General features: G+C 40.1%; 2 protein-coding genes across 10 annotated transcripts in view; one reads left to right on the forward strand and one right to left on the reverse strand.

Annotated features, from left to right (window-relative positions):
- The window catches only part of KIAA0930 (KIAA0930 ortholog), a 140,713-nt gene extending 134,414 nt beyond the window's left edge, over positions 1 to 6,299 (forward strand). For all 4 annotated transcript variants that reach the window (XM_073316079.1, XM_073316071.1, XM_073316111.1 and 1 more), the window contains one exon: positions 1,057 to 6,299. In XM_073316079.1, the coding sequence (XP_073172180.1) occupies positions 1,057 to 1,097 (41 nt within the window). In that variant the 3' untranslated portion in view covers positions 1,098 to 6,299. The remainder of the gene's footprint in view (positions 1 to 1,056) is intronic.
- Positions 6,300 to 13,738: 7,439 nt separating this feature from the next.
- NUP50 (nucleoporin 50) overlaps positions 13,739 to 26,591 on the reverse strand; it is a 37,701-nt gene continuing 24,848 nt past the window's right edge. For all 6 annotated transcript variants that reach the window (XM_073316153.1, XM_073316174.1, XM_073316124.1 and 3 more), the window contains 3 exons: positions 25,143 to 25,221; positions 22,976 to 23,094; positions 13,739 to 20,331 (listed from right to left, as the gene is read on the reverse strand). In XM_073316153.1, coding sequence (XP_073172254.1) covers positions 20,129 to 20,331; positions 22,976 to 23,094; positions 25,143 to 25,221 — 401 coding nt within the window. In that variant the 3' untranslated portion in view covers positions 13,739 to 20,128. The remainder of the gene's footprint in view (positions 20,332 to 22,975; positions 23,095 to 25,142; positions 25,222 to 26,591) is intronic.

Below are 26,591 nucleotides of genomic sequence, written 5' to 3' on the forward strand. Positions count from 1 at the left end.
CTTTCACCTAATGAAATCACTTCTTGCAGTTCCAGTAAAACCCCAAATTTATTGCAATTCAAGGAACATTATAAACATTATCTACTTGTCAGGGTCTTCCTGTGAGGTGGCTTGAAGAGGGGGTAGACTTGTGAGAATCCTGAGTCCATACTAATGCCTGATCTTTGCAACTTTGCGCGAACGTACTTGATCTGCCTCCTAATTATGAAATCTAAATCAACCCTCTTTTATACTAAATAATAATCCTTACTCTTTTTCTGTTGCCTAATAAAGGAGAGACTGGCAGCCCAATTGCTAAACGTTATTAAATATCTCAAGTGCCCGTTTAGGCACCTAAATACAGATTTAAGTGTCTACCTTTCCATGCCCATGTTGAAAATGAGGCCTGACTCTCAAAAGCACGCTTCCAAATCAATGTTTTGCTGGACTAGAACACAACAAAAATGTTCCAAAACCCCTAAGTTTTTTTGTTGTCTGTAACCAAGACCAGCAGACAAAATCATATCAATGTTTGTCTCTGTTTCTGAGGCTTCAGGAAAACCAGATGCTCCCTTGGTGCATGAGAACAGAATTTGGGTGCATTTCTCAGTGGCAGCAAAAGCTTGTTTTGCTACAGTAATTACTCAGTGATGGGGCTCCCACCTGTTCCCGTGAAAGACTATTCCACTGTCTAACAATGTTACCTGAAAGGATCCCCATACAACTGCATCTTTCCTGTCAAAGGACATATCAGTTCATATCATATCATAACATATGAGTTTCATATCACTATAAAAACTCTACATTGGATCAGTTGTCCTCTCTCTCTGCTGGCACATAGCTCTTGTTTACCACCACACTGTTAGTATGTTAGAACAAGAAATTAACATGTATTTGGTGGTATACGATGTGACAGTTCTGCTTTTTAATCCCCTTCTGAATTAGTGTGAAAACAATTTGACTAACATGCAATCCATGATTAGATCACTGGTTCCTCTTACTTGCTGTTTAACAATTACAAACTTTTGCCAGATATTCTCAATATGGACTGTAAATTGCCTTCTCTTGTCTGTTTAGATATTCTGGAAGTGCGGCAGAAACCAATTCTGATGACATAGCAGAGCGCTGGGCACTGCCTTGGAATTTTGCTGCCAAGTGCCTATCCATGATGGTTTTCTGTGACAACGCTACCATCTAGTGTCAGGAACATAAACCTACACAGAAAAAAAGGGAAGTCTAAGAATACCAGCCAATCAAAGTGCCTCTCTCTTCCTCTGCTGTCATACACTGTCTGCACACAGTAGTAATACATCTCTTTATAGTGTTCTGATGAGACGACTTTCAAAAACAAAACCAGAAGGGGCTGTGTTTAAAAACAAAATTAATGCTTTATGAACAATTTGTTACCGTGTTTACTTTGTAACTGAGAAACCAACATGTACAGAATGTGTTGAACTTTATATCCGTTGAGAGAAACAACTTTAGGATTTCATAATGATGTACCAATGAACTTTGTTCATAGACTCTTGTCCATGCCCTCCTTGTTATAATGGCTTTGTGTGCATGTGTTTTGGGATGCAAGGGACAATAGAATATTTTACTAGTCAGAAGGGGTAAGGAAAGAGATCCAACAAAGATGTGTTGCCATTGTGGTATGCGCAGTTGGTCAGGATGGAGCTAAAATGATGCTTTCAATGTTCTATTTCTGTTGGTGTGTCGTTCCTGAATTCCTAAGACAGCTTTATTCCGTGATGACCGTTTCCCCATTTACCAAAGAACAGTGAAGACTTCATGCTCTAGAATGGTCTGAGGGAAAGAGCCAACATAAGAAGGGAAGAAAATGCTGCTCTAGAAAATCTGTAGTCCAGTTCCAGTACTGCTGCTGCTATGATATGTAGGAGTAAACCCAAGTCTTAATGTATAGAGAAATGGGAGAGCATAACTAGACTCCAGTACCAAACACGTTCAGATTATTATTATCCTTCTGCACTCGCAGGACCGCAGTGTAATGAGTTCTCCTCCTGGAAGCTTTTGACTGGTTCAGCAATTTCCCTGGATTCTATGTTTGTTCGTTTCTGTGACGATTCACTGTACTGGGGCACAAAGGGTTTTCTTTAAAGACAAGCTGAAGTATAGTTCTTCTCTGAAAAGTAACTGAAATGACCTTGTAGTTGTGTGCTGTGTTTAGCAGTAATGCATGTTTTTCTAAATAGCAGCCCTGTAAACCTCTCTGGGAATCTGAACATTCAATTGGTAAATATTCTGCAACCAGCATTCAGTTAACAGTTCTGATGGGGGCGCCAGAATATAGCATAGTTCGCTTTCTTAGCACTGCAGAGCCAATGCAGTAACTAGCAGACCCTAAAATACACACAGGAAAGAGATCAGTTGAGAGAGCAGATGCCCTCCTTAGTTACTCTTCAGGGCTTGTCTACATGTATAAACAAGCCCTCAGAATATAATGACCCTATGCTCCATGCTGGCACTGCTGTTACCAACATGGCATGTGCTTAAAGCCTAAATCTTTGGTTTTCCCCTTGACCTTTTCCCAAACTGCTTTGTTGTTGTTCTCTCAGTAGCATCAGGCGACTTTCAAGTAAAGCTTTCAGCTTCATTTCTGCCCAGAATCCATGGAAACCATTCCACTGCAGCTTAAAGGTAGACTGTATCTTTATTGATCACCCAGCATGATGGCTCCATCTGGTAAGAAGTACTTGTCAGACTGTTTATAGTTATGCTTTAAACCTAAATTAGAATATGCATTATTGGAGCCTAAGGCTGGAAGAAGTCAACTTAATGCAAAGTGATGGTATTTCTAACACTGGCAATGTGAACACAGTGCAAGAGACTGTAGGCCAATTTCCCATTCACTTTAGGCAAATCTTTCAGCTTTAAGTAACTCATTAACTAGTAGAGTTATTTTGTTAATGCTAACCAAAATTACTGCAGGTGAGAGACTGTCTTAAACATTGTTCCTCCAGTCCCTGTGTCAAGAATTAAATCACTTTCGGCAAGAGAGCAACCTCCAGCCTTTGTCTTGAGCCTCTGAAAATGCCTTTTATTCTGCACTTTCGTACTGCTGGGCTAAGCAAATCAATACAGTTTTCCTTTAACTGTTCATTGCAGTGGGGAGGGAGAAGAGAGATAACATTTGTACTTCTAGAGGCAATTGGAACATTTGAACCAAATACTCTTAGATTAGTAAATATTATGAATAGGAAAATTTACCCATTTGGAAACGTGACTTAGGTTGCGGAGTACTGTTCTGTCTCCAGCCATGTTCCCCCCTCCCGCCCCCAGGCTGACGTCAATATGGTAGGATTAAATAGCCTAAATTCTCATGGGCTGGAGACCCAAACAGTTCATGCTGTGTATATTTTCAGGATAAATGGCAAACACGGCATGATACTAAACTAATCAGGAAAGTATGGACAATTCTAGGATCAAGCAGCACAAATTCCATAGCCTTATACTGTCTTGCTGTATTGTATCTGGACTGGAGTTTTGCTAATGTCTAGTTTTTAAAAGGGCTAAGAAAGTCAGCCAGTCATTTTGGTATATTTTATACTGTGTTAACAGATCTGCCCCAGCCACTCTGAATGAAGAATGACTCGCCGAAATGGGCTGTAAATGCACCAGCTTGGACAGCCACAGGAACTACAAATCCATGTGTACTGAGTGTCGTTAGTGCTCTGAGGAAATAGCTAGAATGTGCCAGACTCTAAACTAGCCCTTCTAAAAATCTGAAGTAGAACTCTCTGTACAGCTCTAGTCAGTTGTTTTCTGTCAAGTGAAAAGTTTAAATATTTTGAATGAAACCTAATACTCCATCATAGGAGGATTTGGGTTTGGTTTTTGGGTTTTTTTTTTATTAAACCATTAGAATCAAAACCTACAGTCCTTGCAGACAGGAAGGAGTCCCAGTGACGTTAGCAGGAGGTTGGCCTATGTGAGGCTGGCATATTATTTGAACCTTGAGTCTCTCAAAATGCCCTTAATCTTCACTTTCATACTGAAAAGGACCTTTAGCATCTTGTTGCACTACACTACATAAGAGAATGTGAGGTGGGAGCCCAGGATCTTTTTATTTGGCATTTTTCCGTCCTGTAGCTCCAAAGCAGTAAATCAATGGAGCTGAGGCACCACCGGAATTTAAAAACTATCAAGGAATGGACTGAATGTTGAGCTCCATACGTACACCAGACAGACTACAAATAAGAGTAAGCAGGGTTTCGTTTGCCCAGTTACTGTTCTGACTATTGAAGCAGCAGCAATTGTAATGATATGTACTGAAGCTTGACAACTAGAATGGAAGCTCTTTTAGTATGAGAAAGCACTATGGTTAACATGAGCCTGGAGAGCGCTGCTGCTCAGGTCAATCAGTTAATCAGTTGGTTATTCTTGTGTGGTCTGATAGCATTTTCCATTGTGCTGCACAACCACCACCTCCGGAAAGCTGCAATTTGCCATATCCATCATCCTCAGGATAAATATATAGACAGATGTCAAATACAAGAGTAAGAAATCTGTTTAGGTTGCAAAAGAGCTTAAGAGCTTATTACCACCTTGAAATGGTAACATTAAAGACATTCTCCGTGATCAATTATATTGTATTAGCAAGGCGGCGCTGTGCCTTAAAGACCACAGTGTATGTAAAATTCCATTCAAAGTCTTTGCAATTCCCCCCAGCCACCACAGGATGTCTTCCAAGTCTGTCCAACCTTTTGCATATGTCACATCGTGGATAGAGGTCATTATTAGAAATGTATAAGCTTGAGCAGGCTTGGTTCATCTAAACTTTGAGTGTGGGTTCACACTCCTTCTCATTGGATTCACTCAACCTTGAGGCAAAGCTTGTCTGAGGCAAAGCCACATGAACCAACCTGGGTTTGCAGAGTCCCTGTTCAGAACCATAAGCCGGGTCATCTTGCTCACCATGGCAAACCTGGCTTTGAAACAAAAGTAGGGGAGCCTCAAGTTTGCATAGGTTGAAATCTGATGTGACCTGAATCATGCTGTTCTCCACAGTCCTCCATTTGCAGAAAGGATGTGATCGACTTTTCTAAAAAGAGGAATAAATTTAGGTTGACGTGCAAGGGGAGGTAACACATTAAATTTCCAAAATATCTTCTTGTACCAGCATTCAGTTCTGCAACTTCTAAGGCCACAACTGGATCCATGTAGCTACAGCCTTATGTCCACACATGCAAGTGCTTGTAAATCCCCTTTGACATTGCTTTCAGCCAGTCATTGTCATATTTTGCTTTCCAGCTGAGTTTGTTTTGTCACCTACTTTTTCAAGTCTAAAATCTTCCTGATAAAAATAGATGTAGGATAAAACTTTCCAAAGTGCTTAAGTCCCAGCAACAGTCAATGGGACTTTAAAGTTCTTAAACGCATGGAACGAAGGTACTTGTGAGAATTCTACTAGTGCTAAAGGGACAGCCACCAGAAATGGCGAGTTTAACTGTACTTGGCAGAGCTGGCTATTTCCTATGGACCCACCTTATATGCATTAGCAAATGGTCCTCATAGCCTCCACAGGGTTGTGACTCAAAAGCATTGGGAATTGGGTTCTCTGCAATCACAGCCCAGAGTTATCTGGAGCTGCCCCACTTTGTATCATTAAATGTGACTGAACCAGATTGTGTAGAAATCGTGTGTGTTGAAAGTAAATAGAATAGAACCCATGTAGAGAAACGGCTAAATGAGTAAGTTGCCTGTACACCAAACCTTAAATGAAAAAACAGTATTTTACAATCAGAATGTAACTGTACAAGATACTATAAGACAGCAAGCAGGTTACAATATTCAGCATTCTCTATGTACATATATAAATATATTCTCAGACTAATTTTAACCAACTAACACTTGTTGCATGGTTTTTTGCCTCATTGATCATCAGCACTGAGTGACAGATGATCAACTGAAAATCATGCTGGCACTGTAGCTGAGCCCCTCGAACAAAGAGCAGTGAGAACACCTTTGTGCACCAAAAATAGGACTAATGTTACTTATTGCAACATGAAGAAAATGTTGAATCCTGCAGCCAATAAACAAAGACCTCTTAAATGACCATATGTTTTGTTAATAGTATTTTCTTTGTATTGTATCCTATGATGTTTGAGGGTAGTATAAATTTATATTTCCAGAACATTACGAGCCTTTATATTAAGCAGCAAGTTAGAAATTGGTTGGGATAATAATGTGAAACATGTACGAAGGTCCACCAAATGGGCAATTACCTGAAGATGAGTATCCCATTTACTGTTCACTTTCATTTGACCTTGAGTAAAAAAAGATTCATCTTATGTGACTAACACTGGCTCCTTGTGTGATCACTTTAGTATTTAGGGAGGGAAGGGGAGAAGGGAGGGGGAGATGCAACATAGTCTTAAAAGGTTTTTCATATTTTCAATCAAATATAATAGTAAAAAAAAATCTAGTATCTTTTAAAATTGTGTTTTCCTAGTAATTCTCTGACTTAACGGTGACATATCATTTATGTATTTATCTAGTGGAAAGGTTAAATGGAATGGAATATTGAGTCATGACTAGTTGGAATTTTTTCTTTCCTGACAAGCTCAGGTACTTTGAAAGTTTCCACATGGTGAGGCATTATTAAAACGGGATTCCAGCTCAGATGCTTCTGCTGACTGCAGTGTGACATGAGAAATAAGGCAGCCTTCCAGGTAGGGAAGCCCAAAACTGTTTAAGGTATAGGGTTTGATCTCTAAAGCCTTAAACTGTTTAGAAGCCACTGGAGAACACAGGTACTATATGCTCCCAGGGATGTATACCATTTAATAAGAAGGGTAGATGCAATTCTATGCAGGCCTCAGCATCCAAATGGATTTTGAAAAAAAACTTTCCTGCCTCCTCTTATCACATTGGACCATAGGGTCCATACGGCGTTCCCTACATTTCCCGATTGGCTGCTCGCAGCCTAGAAAGTGGATTCTTACAAGGAATATATGTTTACTTGACCGTTTCTTTTGTTGGATTTATTACCTTTATCTTGGGGGAGGGAGTATTACAAAACCTGTAGTTTCACATTATCAGGCACGACTAGCTGGTTATGAAAGCTATTGAGCAACTGACATATGACTTATTTGATACTGTCAACCAGTAGCATCAGTGGGCAGAAGTGACCTCTGGCTTATACACAAAGAAACAGCATTGTTAAAACAATGTAGCAAGAAATCGTGTGTTGGGAAAGAATTAGTTCAATTTAAGCCAATGGTTTTCAAGCTGTGGTCCATGGACCCCGGGGGATAGGGGAGGACAGAGAGCACCGATTATGTCTGAGATTTCCAATGGGGTCTACCCCGGTGGGAGAGGAAGGTTGGAAAAAACCCACTGCCCTAAGCAGTCTCTAGAGCCAAGCAAAGTTATTTGGCCAGCTCTTGTCGTTTGCAGAGATGCTCCTTATATATGTTTTGATATTGTATGATTCATAAGTAAGTTTCTTCCTTCCTCTTAGTTTAATTATCTTTCTCTTTAGTGATATAAACAGTGGCAACTCACTCCACAGATTCAGAGAGTGTTTCAGGAGCAATGTAGATTATTTTGTGTTAACAGGTGGTGACTCTGGGGTTACTACCCCTAGTTGGTAGCTGTGATGGTTACCTTGTTTGCTGACACTCTTCGTATGTGGAAGCAAAGCCTGTAGTGACAGTGTGAGTAGCCCAAGGCTGACTCACCACTCAGTGCATTTTGGAAGTGACCCCACCTGGGGTACATTGCTGAGGTAATAGTTCTACTACTGAGTGATTCGCTAATTATCTGGGTGATTCATCTAGTCAGCTGGAAACAGTTGAAAAGGGAGGGAGAAAGACATGCGTGAGGAGCCTGAAAGGATGCCCAAGATATCAGAGGTGAGAGCTCTCTCTTCGGCCCTGCTCTGTGTTGGGGTAGTAGGTAAAGTCTTGGGGGGAAAACCTTAGGCTGTGGTGGAACAACTGTTTATGAAGCACATTGTAAATAAAGCACATGGTGTTGAACTTGCCTCTGGTGTGGATGAGGACTGTGTGCACTAAGAATCCAAGGCAGGGAACCCCCACATTCTGACAGCTGGGTTGTCCCTTGTCCCACTGTTGCTTGTGCTTCTTGGAGCATACTAGATAAAAAGAGACACAAGTTGTGCTAGAAGGTTTGAAGAGATGCAGGGGAGAGGAAACCAGCAAGATTCTGGGCCTGATTCTCCTCTGGGACCCTGACATGAAGAGAAAGTCTGACAGCAGCTCTGCCCCAGTCAATGTGTAGATAAGCTCTGGGTAAAGAAAACACAAAGATGAGGACAAATCTTGCCTCCAGGAGTGCTCAGACCACATCCCTAGTCCCATACAGCCATATTTAGCAGCAAGCCATCTGCCTCAATAAGTCAGCAAATATCCCCTAGCCAGAAATGGTTAACAGGGCAGGCTGCTCTAGATGACTTACTGTGAAATTTAGGTGCGGGAGGGAATCTACTCCCAGTTCAATCATGAGCAGGGAAGTATTGCTATAGAAGGTGGGTTCTCTCAATGCTCATTAGTATTAGCACCTCCTGCTGTGTTCAAAACCAGCAACAGTGGGATTTGTCAAAGCATAGAACTATTTCTTTAAAAACTGTCAATCTAAAAAAGGAAGGAATCAATAAGTGTTCTCTGGGCCGCTGGAAAGGTGATTTATAAGGATCCCCCTCATTTAAGAATCATACCTTAAAAATTAGGTTTCAGCTGTAGCTCACGAAAGCTTATGCTCTAATAAATTGGTTAGTCTCTAAGGTGCCACAAGTACTCCTTTTCTTTTTACCTTAAAAATTAGTTTGGTTAATGAACTTTGTTTTGGAAAATAGACAAATACACTTTTAGATCCTGTAGATAAGAAAATACAGTTAAGAGGGAAAATTAACCTGTTACAAACAGGTAAGGCACATAGATGTTAAACAATATTTGGGCTCTTAGCCAGAAACTTCAAACAAACAAAATTGGGCTAAATCAGCCATCCCTCTAATTAGAAATAAAAGGGGAGACTTAGTAACTGGCACCAAAAAGCTCTTTGAAATATTTGCTAACTTTTTCCATACTTCGTACAATTCAGAACATCCAACTCCTCAATTTATAAATAGATATGAGCCATGCAAAACTACCTCATATCGCAGAGGATGACAGCATCGCTTTTGATAGGCAAATTTCTGCTGTGGAAATTGAAGATGTAATTAAGAATTTAAAATCCAGTAAAGCTCCAGGTTCTGAGAGGTTTTCTGGAGGGCATTACAGAACTCTAAAGCAAGCGTTGGTCCCTATTTTAATTGTTTAGGGGTATATTGCAGAGGAATGAGAGTGCCATTTTTGTCCCTTTCCAAGAATCTACAGTTATTCCTAAAGAAGGAAAAGATCCAACCCCTTGTGCATCATACACCCCTATATCTTTAATTGATGTGGATACTAAAATGTATGCCAACATGTTAGAAAAGAGATTGTGTCCTCTTGCCCAAATATGTTCAGCTGAACTAGTTTGGATTCATTGCTGGCAGGTGTCTAGCCAATAACTGCAGAATTCTGAATTTGATCTATAGTGTTAATTCTAGCAATTCTTTCCATGCACTGCTTTCATCAGAGAGTGAGAAGGCCTTCCACTGGCTGGAATGGGTGCCCTTCTGGTTTTGGTAAGCTTTGGTTTGGGGAATCAGTTTTATAGGGGCATATCAGCCCTCTATACTCCTCCTCAAGCATCTATTGTGGTAAATGGTCACCAATCCCCCCCTTTTAATTTGTCTAGGGGAAGACCGGTGCCTTGTCACACTGCCCCCCCCCCCCGGTTTGGCCATTGAATCATCTGCAATAAATGGGAGAGAAAGCCCCTTTGTAAAAGATATTAAAACACCTTCTGGACTAAACGCAAACTAATTTTGTATGACAATGTTGTGTTCTATCATTTTTAATGAGGTTTCTGCTCCTGCTAATAATACAGTTGAAGCTGGAATTGGTGCAGGTAGTAGGCTTCAAAATAAACTACAAAAGAAACTTATCAGCTACATAAGTTTAAATGGGCAAAGGAATTGAAAATATTTAGGAATAAATATTGTGGAGAAACAAATTTTAAGGCAAATTCCCCCAGTGTGGAATAAAATAAGAGTTGGAGGAATGAAACAAACACACGTTTCAATATACATACATATATAATTTATTTCTGAAAACTTTCTTCCAACTCTGAATTTTAAGGGGGACATAAAACAAAACTCTAGTCAACTGCTAGGCTCTTTTTCCCCTGGGTCCCAATCTTTTAATCTAATATATGCAGGGGCATAATCAGACCAAGTTATAACTCCAAAATTAGTGGTTTTGGACCAAATTAGCCAAGGTCCTAAAAACAAATTTCATCAATCCTGGAATAAGATCCATGAGTTGCAGAATAATATGTATAGTCCCTGGCATTGATTCACATCTTGCCAACCATCCACCAGATGCTCATTTTTCTAAGTGATGCAACAAATTTGCACTTGCTCTTCCCACACAGCAAGTGTACATTCAAATTAACCTAAAGTGGCAGTAAGTATCTCATTGCAATTCCCTCCCTGCCCCACCCCCAATATCCAGTTTCCTAAAAAGCTTTCCATTGACTGAGAGCATATACATTGGCAAAAGTGAGGAGTTTACCTTGCAAGGATCCCCTTACTTAAAATATATCTGCCCTCTGTATCTGAATTGTGCTGAAATGCTCAAAAGGAAGTGTGTAGCAAGAAGTATTGCCACCTGTCTTCTATTAAATTGCCCTGGAGACACATGGTAGTGATGGCCAAGAAGAAGTAAGATCTTATTTTTCTTCAAGTCTATTTCCTGTAAATAGATGATACCAGAAAAATTATTTCACTGAGCAGAATGCCTTTTTTCTTTGGGGTTGGATTGTTTGTCCCCTTAACAGGCATAAGAATAAAAAAAAAAAAACTTCACTTGAGTATTCAGTCCCCTTTGATAAAAGCAAAGAGATCCACCCATCCCCCAGCCAGGTGCCAGGTCTATTACATTGGTGCCTCTTTAAATAAGCCATTTTAGATAAAGTTGTTGTATCTTTGAGAGGAACTCCCACATATTGATTTGCCTGTAACACCTTTGTATTGTCATAAGTGATTTACTATAATTTTTTTTAATTGAGCCCCTTTTATAGCTTTTCTATGAAAACATGTAGTTTAATTTCCTTCCTTCCAACCCTCCCTATGTCTTCTCCCGTTGTTGCCTGCTCCCCTCTAGCTGAGGGAAATGCTAATGCTTCAAAGGCACACAATAAGTATAACACCCAGTGATGAGCTGCCAAAATCTTAACCGGTCCCCTCCTTACCCCATGAGGGGGTTGTGGCTCATCCCCGCCCCCTGGGGACTCCTGCCCCATCCAACCCCCCGTGTTCCTTGATGCCCCCCAGGCCCCTGTGCCATCCACCCCTGTCCCCTGACTGCCCCCAGAACTGGGCAGGAGGGTCTCGTGGGCCACCATAGTGGGTGCCCACCCCACCCCTAAGAGCCAGAGGGACCTGCTGGGGGGGCAGCTCCCAGGAAGCATCAGGCAGGTCCCTCTGGCTCCTAGGGGCGGGGGAGCAGCCGCTCACCCCACTGACCACATCAAAAGTGGTGCCTTAGGCTGGAGCACCCACAGGGAAAATTTGGTGAGTGCAGAGCACCCACTGGTAGTTCCCCACCCCTGGCCCCAGATCACCTCACCTGTGCTCCGCCTCCTCCGCTGAACGTGCTGCCCCGCTCTGCTTAACCCCCCACCCCCACCCCGGCTTCCCGCGGATTAGCTCAGGAAGCCGGGGAGGGCTGAGAAGCAGGCGGCGGCTTCCCGCTCAGGCCGAGGGTGGTGGAGGTGAGCTGGGGCAGGGAGTGGTTCCCCTGCGCCCCCCTCCCCCCCCCAGGTTACCTGCTGCAGCGTGGGTGGCTGTCCTCCCGCACCAGCTCACCTCCACTCTGCCTCCGCCTCCCTGGGCCTGAGAGGGAAGCTGCTGCCTGCTTCTCAGTCCTCCCCAGCTTCCCACCGAACAACTGATTTGCTGGAAGCCGGTGGGGGGTGGTGGTGGTGAAGCAGAGCAGGGCAGCGCAGTGCATTCAGGGGAGGAGGCGGCAGAGCGGAGGTGAGGTGGGGCAGGGCAGGGCAGGGAGCTGCCGGTGGGTGCTCTGCACACATCAAATTTTCCCTGTAAGTACTCCAGCCCCGGAGCACCTAGGGAGTCTGTACCTAAGGCACCAATTTTGGCCAGTTGAATTTAGAAGCCCTTTCAGAACCGGTTGTCCCATGAGGGACAACCGGTTCCAAAAGAGCTTCTAAATTTAACAACTGGTTCTAGCGAACTGGCTCCAGCTCACCACCGATAACACCCCCTACAGACTTTGCACAGGACTCTAAGTCTCCATTGCTCCTTACTTAATAGCCCAAGAAAATACAGAGCATTTAGAAAACAGACATCCTGGACACACTGTCCCTTACTCCAGCTCACTGTTCCTGTTGGAGTTCTAGCTGGTCCATCTGAGTTTAGGTAGCAGGGCTTTCCCCTGCCTCATCAGGGTCCTGCAGTAACTTCCTTTTACTTGGCAAAAATGGCTGAAGACCCCAAATAAATCAGCTCCTGCCCTTTACAACAACTCAGTCCCTGTCAGGTGGATCCTGGATCAGCCTCAATAGGTGATCAGACCCCCAGCTGGTGCCATTTTTCCCATGCAACTTCTTCCCTGAAAAAGCAGTTCTTCTGGGTGGAAGCTGGTGGGCTGTTTAGGGTGTTTCTATGTGAATGAAAAACGATCCTGATTTAATTACCCTCCTGGCAGCCCTGTATTACTCTTGCTTGGAATTTCAGTCCAACATGGACTGTCTGTCTCACACTGGGAGAAGTTCACAGTTCCACCATGCTGCTCTGCCTTATCTCCACAGCAGTCAGCTTAAAATTTGGCCAAGTACCAGCCCCTCCCAATACAGCTATGCCCTGCCCAAGGCAATCTACAAAAGGAAACAGTTTTGTTGTATCCCTCCTAGGCTAAGAAAAGTTCACCTTCTCCCCCCCGCCACAAAATGGTTTTTCAAAACTAGACACCCTGGTCACTCTTCCCTTGGTTTGCTGCAAGGCAGGAATAGGGTACTGAAACTTCAGCAGAAAGCTCTTTTCCCATCTATCAAAGTTAAATGGGTGTCAGGAAAATATTTTTGGCAGAATAAAAATCACTTCCTTTCATCCAATTTTCACCTGCACGGTTTCTGAGCTATTACATTTCAGTCTAAATGATTACAATTTGGCAAGGTTATAATCAACTGAAGACATGAAGTGTTAGGCAACCTTAACTATAGACCTTATTACCAGTTCCACCTAATTTGTGATAAGTGTTTACCATTTTTACTTAAATCTGGACAACCAAAAGAAGGGAGAGAAGAGGCACACTTGGCAAATATCTTTGCCTGCACTGTAATTCTTAACTATTCAGTATAAGGCTGCTGGAGGTGGAGTTGCAGTTTCTGGCTTTGCTAGTAAAAACTCCTGCTGAGATCTGGATGAGCACAGCTATAACTTCTGGTTTTCGTGAAGATGTTTCCATTTTCACTTGGTCTGGCTGTGCTCTAAAGATCAAATTCAACTTTGGTGCAAACAGAATCCCCTTGTAGTTGGTTGTTATCCCTACTTGCACCAGAAAAGAATCTGCCCTTTAAGCAGCTGTCACACACACACCCCCCCCATCACCCAAGAAGTATTTGGCATTGCAGTCATAACCAAAAGCACACACAGTCAAACAAAGGATTGTTACATCTCCCATTTGTTTATTCACATTTTCCATGGAATTTGTACATTTTCTCAGAATGTATTAGAAATAAAATGTAAAAAGTTACATGACAAATCTATTATTCAATAAAAGATCAGCTCCTATGGAAAAAGTTGAGCTTTTTGAGATCTATTTTGACAATAATAAAGAGTGAATTCTTACATTACTCAATTCAGTAGCCTTTAATTACTAATTCATGCCATTTGAGGTTTTGTTTAATGCGAGATTTAAGTTTTTGCTTGCACATGTACCAGCCACAAAATTAAGCAAATGCAAATAAATAACTTAAGGCCTCAGAAAAGTCTTGACATTTGAGAAGTCATGGTGCTGCAAAAGGAACTAAATCAGATATTCTTAACATTCATTACCTGTTATGTTTAATTACACATTCACTTTAAAGATACATACATCACTGTAGATTTAACTAGAATCTTGCTAGATTGCCATCAACCAGAGGGGAGTATGGGGCAAAAGCAGCCACTTGACCCACTTTTCTGCTTCAAAACGGAGAAGTTACACATACAGAACAAAAGATTGCAAAAGGAAGTTACAGGATTCACAACAAAGGGTTTTGTGAAAACAAGCAGTGGTTTTAATCTTGTTCTTTTGGGAAAAAAAGTATATCCAGAAAGCCAGAGCTCCAAAATTAGAGCAACAACTCAAACCTGTGAAGATCTGGGGGGGGGGGGGGGGGGAGAGAGAGAGAGAGTCTACAGCTGTAACAATGAAACCAATCATCTGTAACTCAGATTGGGAAGAATTCTCTTGCACAAATGCGCGATAGCTGGTACTTAATGTCACAACATTGAATCGAAGTAGTGTATGACTAGAAGGAATCTGTATAGGTCATCTAGCCTAGTTCCCTTTGCTCACAGCAGGAGTAAGTAATAACTAGTCCATTCCTGACAAGGGTATGTCTAACCTGTTCTTCAAAACCACCAATGACCGAGATGGCAGAACCTCCCAAAGCAATTTGCTCCAGTGCTTAACTACCCAACAGTTAGAAAGCTTTTCCTATGGTCTAACCTAAATCTCCCTTGTTCCAATGTATGCCCATTGACTCTTATCCCAGCCTCAGAGGTTAATGAACAATTTTTCACCTTTCTCCTTGTAACCACCTTTTATGCATTTGAAAACCTACATCCTTTTACTCAGTCTCCTTTTCTCCACAAACCCATTTTTTCTATCTTTCCTTGTAGGTCATATTTTCTAGCCCTTTAATAATTTTTGTTGCTCTGCAGTGGACTTTCTCCAATTTTTCACATCTTTCCTGAAAACGTGGCACCCAGAACTGGCCACAATAGTCTAGTTGAGGCCTTATCAGCGGACAGTAGAGTGGAAGAATTGGTGTGTCTCGCTTACAACTCTGGTGCTGATAGATGGCAGAATGTTCACTTTTTTTGGCAACAATGTTACTTTGACTCATTCAGCTTGTGATCTACTATAAACCTCAGATCCCTTCCTGCAATACTCCTTCTTAGTCATTTCCCATTTTGTACGTGTGTAACTGATTGTTCCTTCCTAAGTAGAATACTTTGCATTTGTTGTTCTTGAATTTTATCCTTTTTACTTCAGACAATTTCTCCAGTTTGTCCAGATCATTTTGAATTTTAATTCTATCCTCCAAAACACTTGCAACCCCTCTCAGCTTGGTATTGTCCACAAACTTTATAAGCACACTCTCTATGCCATTATCTAAATTGTGTGAAGATATTGAACAGAATCTGACCCAGGACTGATCCCTGCAGAGCCCCACTTGTTATGCCCTTCTAGCTTTAATGTGAACCCCTGATAACTACTCTCTGGAACAGTTTTCCATCCAGTTATGCACCCACCTTATAGTAGCTCCATGTAGGCTATATTTCCCTAGTTTGTGTATGAGGTCATGCAAGACTATCAGAAGCCTTACTAAAGTCAAGATATTCCACATCTACTGCTTCCCCCATACCCACAAGGCTTGTTACCCTGTCAAAGCAGTTAGGTTTGTTTGACATGATTTGTTCTTGATAAATTCATGTTGACTATTACTTATGACCTTATCTCATAGGTGGTTGCAAACTGATTTGCTCCCTTATCTTTCTGTGTACTGAAGTGAAGCTGACTGGTCTGTAACTCCCCAGGTTGTCCTTATCCCCCTTTTTATAGATGGGCACTATATTTGCCCTCTTCCAGTCTTCTGGAATTTCTCCCATCTTCCATGAGATTTTGAAGATAATTACTAATGGCTGAGATCTTCTCAGTCAGCTCCTTGAGTATTCTAGAATGTATTTCATTAGGCCCTGCTGACTTGAAGACATCTGACCTCTTCCTTCTGTTTTAGCCTCAGATCCTACCTCATTTTCACTGGCATTTGCTATGTTAGGTGTCAGATTGCAGCTAACCTTTTTGGTGAAAACAAAGGCATTTAACACTTCTCTTACCACATTTTCTGTTGTCTTTCCCCTCTCATTGAGTAACAGCCTACTCTGTCCTTGGTCTTCCTCTTGCTTCTAACGTTTTGTAGAATGTTTTCTTGTTACCCTTTATGTCTTTAGCTAGTTTAATCTCATTTTGTGCCTTGGGTTTTCTAATTTTGTCCCTACATGGCTTTTGGGTTTTCTTATGGTTATCCTTTGTAACTTGACTCAGTTTCCACTTTTTGTATGACACACTTGATTTCAGATCATTGATCTCTGGTTAAGTCAGGGTGGTCTCTTGCCATACTTCCTATCTTTCCTATGCAGTGGGATAATATGTACTTGTGCCCTTAATAATGGCAGTTTTTCAGAGAGAACTCTAGAACTGTTTTTCCTCTTAGACTTATTTCCCATGGCATCTTACTTACAAATTCCCTGAGTTTGCTTTCTTGAAATCCATTATCTTTATTTTGCTGTTTTCCCTCCTACCGTTCATGAAATGATAGTTCTTGATTCTAATGATCACTTTGACACAAGCTGCCTTCCACTTTGAAGTTCTCAACCAGTTCCTCCTTATGTCAAAAATCAAATCTAGAAGTCTCCCTCATTGCTTTCTCCACCTTCTGAAATAAAAAGTGTGTTTCCAGTGCATTCCAACAATTTGTTGGATAATCTGTGCCCAGCTGTATTATTTTCCCAACAGACACTGGGGAAGTCCACCATCACCACCAAGTCCTGTGCTTTGGAATGTATATATATATTATATAAAAAAAGCCTTATACACCTCTTCTTCCTGGTTAGGAAGTCTATAGTAGACCCCTATCATGACATCACCCTTGATTTTTTTAAAACCCCTTTTATCCTTACCCAGACATTTTCAACAAGTCTGTCTTCTATTTCCATCTCTACCTCAGTCCAAATGTATACATCTTTGATATACAAGGCAACAACCTCCTCCCTTTTCCCCCTACTTGTCCTTCCTGAGTAAGCTGTACCCTTTTATACTAATATTCCAGTCATATATTGTTCCACCAAGTCTGTGGTGCCAAACTAAGTCAGAGTTGTGATTATTCACTAGTATTTCTAGTTCTTCCTGTTTATTCCCCATACTTCTTGAAAGAAGACAGCAATGCTCTATCTACAAGGCAAGATACAAAAATTTATTGAATTAGAATTCTAAACAAGACAGACACCCTGATACAAACTATATGATTAATGGTAATTTCCTAACTACTTTTACATTTGCTTTTAGTTTTTAGAGCTTAATTTCTAGTTAAATTTTCATGCAAACAAACAAAATCCCCAGGTTTTGTATTAAAATCTGTAGACTAATCCCAGAATCTACTTTTTAGGTTTCTCCTTCCAAAAGTGCCCTATGAACTACAAATAAATCAAACCATAGTGCCACAACATTCGTTTTTATAACTCGGAGCAAAATAATTTGTGCTGTACAATTGAACACTACACGTAAAAAAAGTGTATATTGAAGTTCTCCCCATCTCACAATTCAAATAACTGAAGTCAATATAAGATACATAGATAAATTTTACACCGGTCATATCTCTATCACTTTTCCCTGTTTAATTTTGTTTTAAAGTGTTAACAGCAAAGATCTGTTGTAATAAAAACTGTAGGATTACGAGCTTAAATGAAAAATACTGTTTTTAAGACATTTCATACATATACTTTTCCTTTTAAGGGAGACTTTACAGGGTAACCTAATGTAAAGATGTGAGTATACACTCACCTATTTCCATACCATTTACTGATACCAATACGTGCTCAGCTAAAGAATAAAGTGTGCCACCTCCTTTACTCATTGTTTCCCAAACTATGATAGAAAATTTGTGTATTTGCCAGCTTGAGCATCGTGGGGTACAAAGTTTCCAGCATATTAGATTTTCATTAAGTAGCATCTGTCCCATCCTCTTTCCTGTCCCCAACACCACCCTCAAACATACAATCATAATTTAAATAATGTTTTAAACAACTCTTGCAATCACAGATACAGCAGGATCATTCACTAGCCTCTTCTACTTTGCCTACCCAGCTTCAAGAGCAAGCCAAAACATGCATGTACAAAAGTCCCAGATTTCACTCATTTCAGAGGCAAATATCATTCAGGATGGCTGTGCAAGGAGCATGTGGAAAGTTAGTTACATTTGCCTCTCCTAATGAATTTCTGTCTATCTTGTTTATTGGTCCATATTGCAATTGATGGAAAGCACATTACTATACATCTTTGCACATGAGGAAGTAAACCAGTACCAAGCACAGTACCTCTAACAGTCTAATACACAATTGCTCTTAAAGTGTGAGGTGCTTAATGAGTGATCTGCTCATCACAAAAGGTTATTCCCCTCCATGTGCAGTGACTGGCAGCCTACAAAACAATTTCTTCACTGAAAATTTAAGACACAGTCTTCTAAAAACAAATGCAAAATTTCAGCCCTTATCCCTTTAACCTGAGCCTGTAAAACCTGTACACATTATGATTTTCATTCACAGAATTAACATGCAAACATTTAAGTTCTGATCTCCGAGCTATGTACCAGCATGAAGTTAGAAAAAATTGACGAAACTAACCCCACGCACACGCGCACACACACACACACAAACTTTAGTGACTAACTACAAAACCAAATGCAAAAAAGGCACCAATTTACATTTAAAATGGGTATGTCTACACAGCATCCGAGCTTCCTTCCAGGTTAACACTAAATACTTACTCACACGTTAAGATGAAAAGGAGGACTTGTGGCACCTTAGAGACTAACAAATTTATTCGAGCATAACATTTGTGAGCTACAGCTCACTTAAAGATGTTTCAGTAGTCCAAAAGATAGAACACTGCAGCCAACACTATTGCCATATTTGATGCCAGCAAGTACTATTCTGTTGCTTTATCACATCACAAAGACAAATATTTAATAGTTTAGTACCAAGTTTACACACAGACTCTTGGCCACGTCAGGAGAAATTTACAACACAATTTTTATTTATTTTTTTTAAACTTACTTTGATGCTCATGAGACACGCTTAGTAAATTTTAACAACAGACAGGGCATGTATTTGCCTTGCCCAATTTCCCCCACCAAACTACTTCCGCTGTTGTCTCTCAACCATAACCTGGAGGGAGTAGGGAAGAATACTTCTACGAGAGAGATAGTATTGAAGACTCCTCCCTTGGCCTCTAGCTCTGTCTACAAGAATACCGATTATAGGGCCAGTCTGGTTGTGGGTTGATAGCTAATAGTCTTCCAGTTGTCTGTGGATACTATTGCACACCATTAACTGGCTGCAATAGTAAGCACAACAAAACTGAATTGTTTGCAGCAGAGCAACATTAAAGTCAACAGGAATAATGCAAGCAAATCATTTTGAGGAACCACAGATGCAGTCTCTGAATCCCAACAGTACATCAAATTTCTTACAAATTTAAAAACAATCTACAGAGGCATTGTTATTCAGATACATAATTATGCAGGTGACAGTTCGAAAGATTAGATCCCTTACCCGAAGTTAGCAGATACTGATTTTGTATTTAAAAAAAAAAAAAAAAAGCTATTCAGCCTAGAAACAATTTCAAAAGTTAAACAATTTAGCCTCCTCCCTTCTCAAAAAGGGAGGTTGCTGCACTTCACCTTAAAGCCTGTGAAGAACATGTGGTACAATATTTTGTACTTTGATTTCAGTCCATTCAGCAATCACTTTTAAATTAAATGTACAAATTTTATCCAAATATGGTTCATACACTAGATAGTCCAAAAAAGGAGGGAGGACAGATGGACACTTGGGTTCAGTTAAAGCTTTTATTAGCCATTTTAGCTTTTCCTCACAAACTTTTCAGAATTCCTGTAACAGTTCTTAGAATGTCAGAGTAGAGCATTAAGAAGTGTTCTAAGAAGTTAAAGAAAAAATGAGTAGCAGCAGTTGAGCAGTAATTTCTCAGGGCATTTGACTGCAATATGCTTAGGCCTCCTTTTTCTCCAGTAAAATTTTGTGCAGTTCATCTGCATCCTCACTTGTTTTCACTCTTATTAACATAGTGACCGGGATAGTGGAATTCTTCTCATCAATTGGTGGATTGGGAACACAGACAATAAGAACGTTGTTTTTTCCTGTTCTTGTGCATGGCATTTTGGGCGGAACCAACACATTCAATAGTATGTTACCTGCATTTGTGAGAAAAGAACATAGTCCATTAAACAAATTTATTGGTATTGTAAAAAAATGTACATATTAGTAAGCTTACAGAGCAGGAATTTAAGCTTTAGTATGGAATGAGGGATACCCTCTCCCCCGCTCAAATTCCCTCTTCCCCCACCATTTATATTCCCAAGGGATTCTCCCACCAGTAAGGATTGTAGGTATGCTTTTACTTTAGAAATTCCCTGGGGAAGCAACAGCAAATTGGGATGGTCTGTTTCGTTCTGATCATTCATTTGACAGAGTAGTGTGTGTAAGTGGCAAAGCTTGCCGATGTGATCTACTACAGCTGCTGGAGATGCTCTAGTGGAGAGGAGACAAAGGAATTTTGTTTCCCAAATAATATCTATTCCTCTGCTATTTCTAAAACAATGCTTCACTAGTGACGCAGAGGAAGATGAAATTCATGGGTACTTCATCAGATTCACTCTGCCACTGCCAGAAAGGCCTCAAGTGGAAGTACTGACCAACTGGCAGTATTAGACAAGTTTAGGTCCAAGGTTAGGCCTCTAGTCTTTTGCCAGTAGAGATGGGGGAGGGGTGTTTATCTTTGCTTTACAAAATACTTGGCTTACCAACAGAGTATCCATAAGGCTCTAGGGGCCTACCTCCCATCTCTTAGCCAGAGGTAAAATGTCAGTGACTTGTAGTTCATGGGAAGGAAAGAAATGTGAAACCCTCCCTCCAAAAAAAGTAAGAGAACAGCAAAAAAAAAGCTGAAGGAACAGTGTTAGGGTGACAGGTTTCAGAGTAGCAGATGTGTTAGTCTGTATTCGCAAAAAGAAAAGGAGGACTTGTGGCACCTTAGAGACTAACAAATTTATTTGAGCATAGCACAGGTGGGACTGTTTTTAGGAGGGTGAAGTGTCCCTATGACCAACTTAAACCTCAGCTAAATGAGGAAATGCAGTACACAAACCAAAATCTGAGTGTTCACATTATGTCTATATAAATGTAGCAACTACTATTCCAAGACATCAAGCACAGTCCTTAAGCAGTAGAAAAAAACTGCACTAAACATACAGGAGCTGTTAATATAGGACTGGATATGTTGTAGTAGAATATAATTTTTTATGGTTACCACTGTTCATTCATACAACCTATGCTGGAAATAGGGTATCATTCAGTTATAAACAACAGGCATAAGTTAACATTAAACTACTAAGTGATTTTAAAAAAAAATCACATTCAAAGTTAGTGCTGTATTAGAGCAATTTCAAATTTAAAGTCAGCAATATGCATAAACAAAAGAACAATTTTCATAAACCTAGGAAATAATTTACAAAACTATAGTAGTACTGGGGGGAGAGGGGAAATTCAGTCTTCCATTGTACCATACCAATTACATCTTAGAGGTTTTCATGCACCAGAGCTCAGCAGCACCCTACACGCACGGAATTTCTAGTGTGAAATCTAATTCAGATCTATCCATACCCAATAACAAGCCCATTCCCCAACCCAGATGCAAAAGTCCGGATTTCTACCTCTTCCTAGTGCCCTAGTATTCACAATTTATATCAAAATCACTGAGACAGTTACGGCAATTTCCTGGCATATCCCTGGAAAACCCTACTGAATTAAATTTATGTATCTTTGGGGTCCATTGTATTAAATTAATGATTTATATATTGTGGTAGTCCAAGATTATAGGTAACCTCTCGGGGGGGAGAACTTGATGTGAACCCTGGAAAGTGATATGAACTTCAAAGGACTGTTATGTTTTTAAGTATTGAACAATATACCAGACAGGAACGGATTTTTTGACAGTGTCAAGTGGTTTGCCTGGGAAATCTCTAGGGGGAGCTGAATGCAAATTCCCCACCTTCAGTTATGCAAAAACCCAGCCTTTTGAAGCTATGCCCTGAGGATAGGACCATTATCTGCTGATTAGCTGTTCCCAGGGTCTCAAGATCAAAGACCCAAGCTGTATAACGGACAAACTAATCCATTCATTGGTGTGCTAGTTCTGAGCTAAGGCTGTTACAGACTTATAACCACACAAAACCCCCTCATAAGGTCTGAAGGACTGCCTCCTAGCAGAAACCCTGTTGCAGTTGGGAGGTAATCTCTGGTAAAAGTGTATTAGTATGCATGTATTTTTTAAATTATTTTTAACATTTTCTCTGTAATGCTTTCACCTTAAGAATAAATGTGCTTGTTTATAAGGGGCTATGTAGTTACTTCAAAAATTGGCAATTACTGCTATTCCTAGCCTTCAAAGCAGAAGCAAAATGCAGATGCTGGCTTGTTTAGGTAATCTGTCTTGCTGGGAATATCACCGTGTAGGCAGGGAGAACTGTGCAGCCAGTCAGGAGGAAGACACATGCAGGTCTCTACCTAAGTGGTGACGGCTGAGGAGCTGGAAGCCTAGGATGGGTGCATTTAGTGGACCATGAGGGGGAAAGCGGGTGCAGTTGCTCTGAACTGTGACAATCACACTAAAAAATGCATAACTTGTGTGCTCAATATGTGTAAGTACTCAAATAAGAGATACTATCAGTTAGTTACAGTGAAAGCACTGGATCCTTTAGAAAAGAAGAGTACCAATATAGATTTCACTATAGAGCATTATCAGGATCAGCAAGACAGACTCAGAAGAAAGTTACATACCTAAATTGGTGTCTGCTCGCACCAACAGTTGAGTTTTTTCATTTCCTGCAGGTTTTAAATGCAGTGTTCCTACACCCTTTTCTTTAAATTCATTATCTTTTTTGTAGAACAGTTTGCACCTATAAAATAAGTCAGACAGTATGTGCAGATATATAAACAAATTTAAAAAATCTCCCCGATAATACAGAATGGAGGATTTGATCTACAGTTAAAGTCCTTTAAATAATTTAAACCGGATAATTCGAGAATAGAGAAAAACAAAACAAAAAAACCCTCCACACATGTCCAGTCTCCCAGATCACAACAAAATGCAGTAAGAACCTAAATAATGTAACTACCCGGATGATAGATCCCATAGCATGGGTTAGCTGTCTGTATTAATGTTGTTTCAGGAAGAAAATGTGTCATTTAGGCTTTAAGTATAAATTGTTGACTATCAACTACATTTGAAATATGCTCAAAAAAGGTGTGACATTTTGACTATTATAACAAAGGACAAAGCATTTTAAGTTAAAACTTTATGGAAAATAAGGCTATAGAAAATTTGAATAGTTTCGGAAGTTTTATGAAGATACTGGGCTTATCTATGCTTACCAGGGGATCGAGGAGCGGCGATTGATGCATTGGAGGTTGATTTAGCGGGTCTAGTGAAGACCCACTAAATCAACCGCATATCACTCTCCTGTCGACTCCTGTACTCCACCAGAAAGAGAAGAGTAGGGGGAGTCAATGGGACAATGTCTCCCATAGACGTCGCTTAGTGTGGACCCTGCAATAAGTAGATCTAAGCTACGTCTATTTGAGTTACGCTATCCACATTAGCGCCAATTGCTTAGCTTAGATCAAATTTTCCCTGTAGTGTAGACAAGGCCACTGAAAACTTGGCAAGAAAGAGCTACCTAAGTCCCATTCAGTAAACATCTGTGATAGTTGATCTCATTCTTCTCAACAAAATAAAATTAAATATGCAAGAGACTAGTTTCAAACAAGAACACCAATTTATGATACGTGAAGTGCAAGCCAAATGACCATATGCTATATAAAATAAAGACCTGAGACAAGCAGTTAAATAATACAAATTTTAATACATAAAACCCTTGGCCATTATTTGAAACGCTAATTTTACCACAAAACTGGGGGAAAACAGCCAGCATTACACACTATAGGGTTGCAAGTTAAAGCATAAAAATAGATTTTAGTAGGACCACAAAGCAAAAGGCTCAAAAATGGGAGAGCTTAACTTGAAAATATTAATGGTTAAAGTCAAAACCCCAGAGTTTGCAATATACTAAATTAAAATGTAGAAACTGTTATCCTAAAACAAGATCTTTTGTACTTTGTAAACCTTGCTTCAAAATATTTAAATTTAAAGCCCCAATCCTGCGAAGATTTAATATGGTACATACTTCACTCACATGAATAGTTCCTTTTATGTCAATGGGACGACACACGTGCTTAAAGTTAAGCATTACGTAAGCATTTGGAGCATCGGGCACTAAAACTGTATTTTAATGAAACTTCTTTTAATAGTCTTAAAGTCTGAATTCGAACCAAATTTGGTTCCATGTTAACCACGAAAAGTTATTTAGACTTCAAATACCTTAAATATTTATTATTTCATATACAGACCAAAATTTTTAAAAGCAAGAGTAACTTTAGACTCCTATGCCCAGTCTCCTCTGGAAGGGATTGTCAAAAGGACCTAAGTGACTTAGGAGAACAAGTCTCCGACTTCAAATTGCAAAACCTAATGGAGGAGTACAGCTGGTCAAAGTATTTCAGCTTTCTTGAGCTGTGGAAATGCAATATATCAGAACACAGTGTTGGTTGCAAATAGAGCACAAACTTTTGCTCATCAATTTTGTTTGAATAGCTGTTCTCACAGTAAGGATGTTAATAAGACCCTAGACATTCCACATAGATGAGCTCAGATGAAACTTCACAGGAAAAAAAGGTAAAATCTGAATTTCTAACAATTAAACTAAAAAAAGGGACAAAAACATCAATTTCAGCAATTCAGGACTGTAGAATAGGAAGAATGTACAGAACTTGCAACACGTAAATAAAAACCAACAATTTCAATTTTAAAAAAAAATATTTTTTTTTAAAAAAAAAAGTCATTATTTGTATCCACTATGACTTGTAAACATTAAAAATGACCACTCACTTCTTTGAGTAGAAGGCATCATCTTCCTTTACCTCATTAACAATTGCTTTTGGGGGCTCCTCCTCTTCTTCTTCTCCTCCTTAAACAAAGGAATGGTTTAATACAACCCAAAACAACGTTGTGCAGGTACCACTTAAAAAAATATTGTTTTCCTTGCACTGTATTATTGATAATACACAAACATACATATTTAGAGTGCACGTATACAGTCCCGAGATTGTCAAATTATTTTAAATTGATTTGTGTCTTGGAGGTAAGGCAACTATAAGAAACCTTCTGTGGGTCAGTAAGTCTAGTGTTTTCATAGCTACACCAGCTAAATGTAATTACGATAATTCTGATCTGCATATTCAGTTTTGGAAATTTGAATAGCACCTACTTAATAATAAGGTTGGTTAAAAAATTTTTTTTGGTTGAGAGGTTTAGTTAGAAAGTAAAGAGATATTCATGAGTAGTTTTTCCCCAATAAAACAAGTTATATGGAGGACTTGAAAAGTATTCTAGGGGTAGGTCTAGGGGAGGGGAGGAGAGCTACACCAATGATATCAAGAGACAACAGATTAAAAATGGGTAAGAGTTCGGACTCTTTCCACCTCCCCACACTTGCTAGGAATTCTACCAGGATCCCGTGCCAGCCTCTGCTGCTACTCACAACTTTCTAAGCAGCAGCAGAAGGAAACTGACAAGATCTTTTGTAGTTTTACTGATCCCTAAATACTTAGGGACAGCAGCTGTGAAACTGACCAGAATTTTATTAGTTTCATTCTGCAGCTGCTTGACAAAGCTACTGGGTGCTGCTGTGGGGCTGAAACTGCTTGAAGACTTTAATGTACCACTGTGTAGTTGGTTCACATTCAGAAAGACCAGAAACTCAGTTTTGTTCAAAAGTTTACATTCCACAGAAACTGAAGTTTTAGGGCCTTTCCCCACCACACCTACAAGGGAAGCTACCTCCCACTCCTCTCTAGTGAGTTGTTCCCCGCCCCCCCCACCCCAAATCCTAGATTATGTAACTTTTATATGAGCATAGACTGAAATGGTGTGTACAAGCAAATAGTATTCCACCTCCTATATTAAACCTCAAAAGATAGACATGGTGGACAGGGTTTACAACGGAAACATTTATAAATATTTTCACAGTACTAATCACTCGTCATTTTGTTCCAGAATAAGTAAGGTATAGGGAACCAAGAGTACTCCAATTACCAACTTCACACATAAAACACTTTTGCATAACAGTTTAATCAGTATTTGACAGTGCTATTTAAAATTCAGCACGGTTATAAAAATGACACTATGGACCACACTACGTTTGTGTGCCATTACTTATTATTATGTGGAGCAGTGTTTAAAACAGATAAAAGGGCTCATTCCTTTAAGAATGGTGGGGGTGGGGTGGTTTACAGCCCCTTTAATTAGATATGCAGGTTCCAGTACAGTTAAAGTTAC

The sequence above is a fragment of the Lepidochelys kempii genome, chromosome 1, assembly GCF_965140265.1.
Source record: "Lepidochelys kempii isolate rLepKem1 chromosome 1, rLepKem1.hap2, whole genome shotgun sequence".
In the NCBI taxonomy this organism is placed as follows: domain Eukaryota; kingdom Metazoa; phylum Chordata; order Testudines; family Cheloniidae; genus Lepidochelys; species Lepidochelys kempii.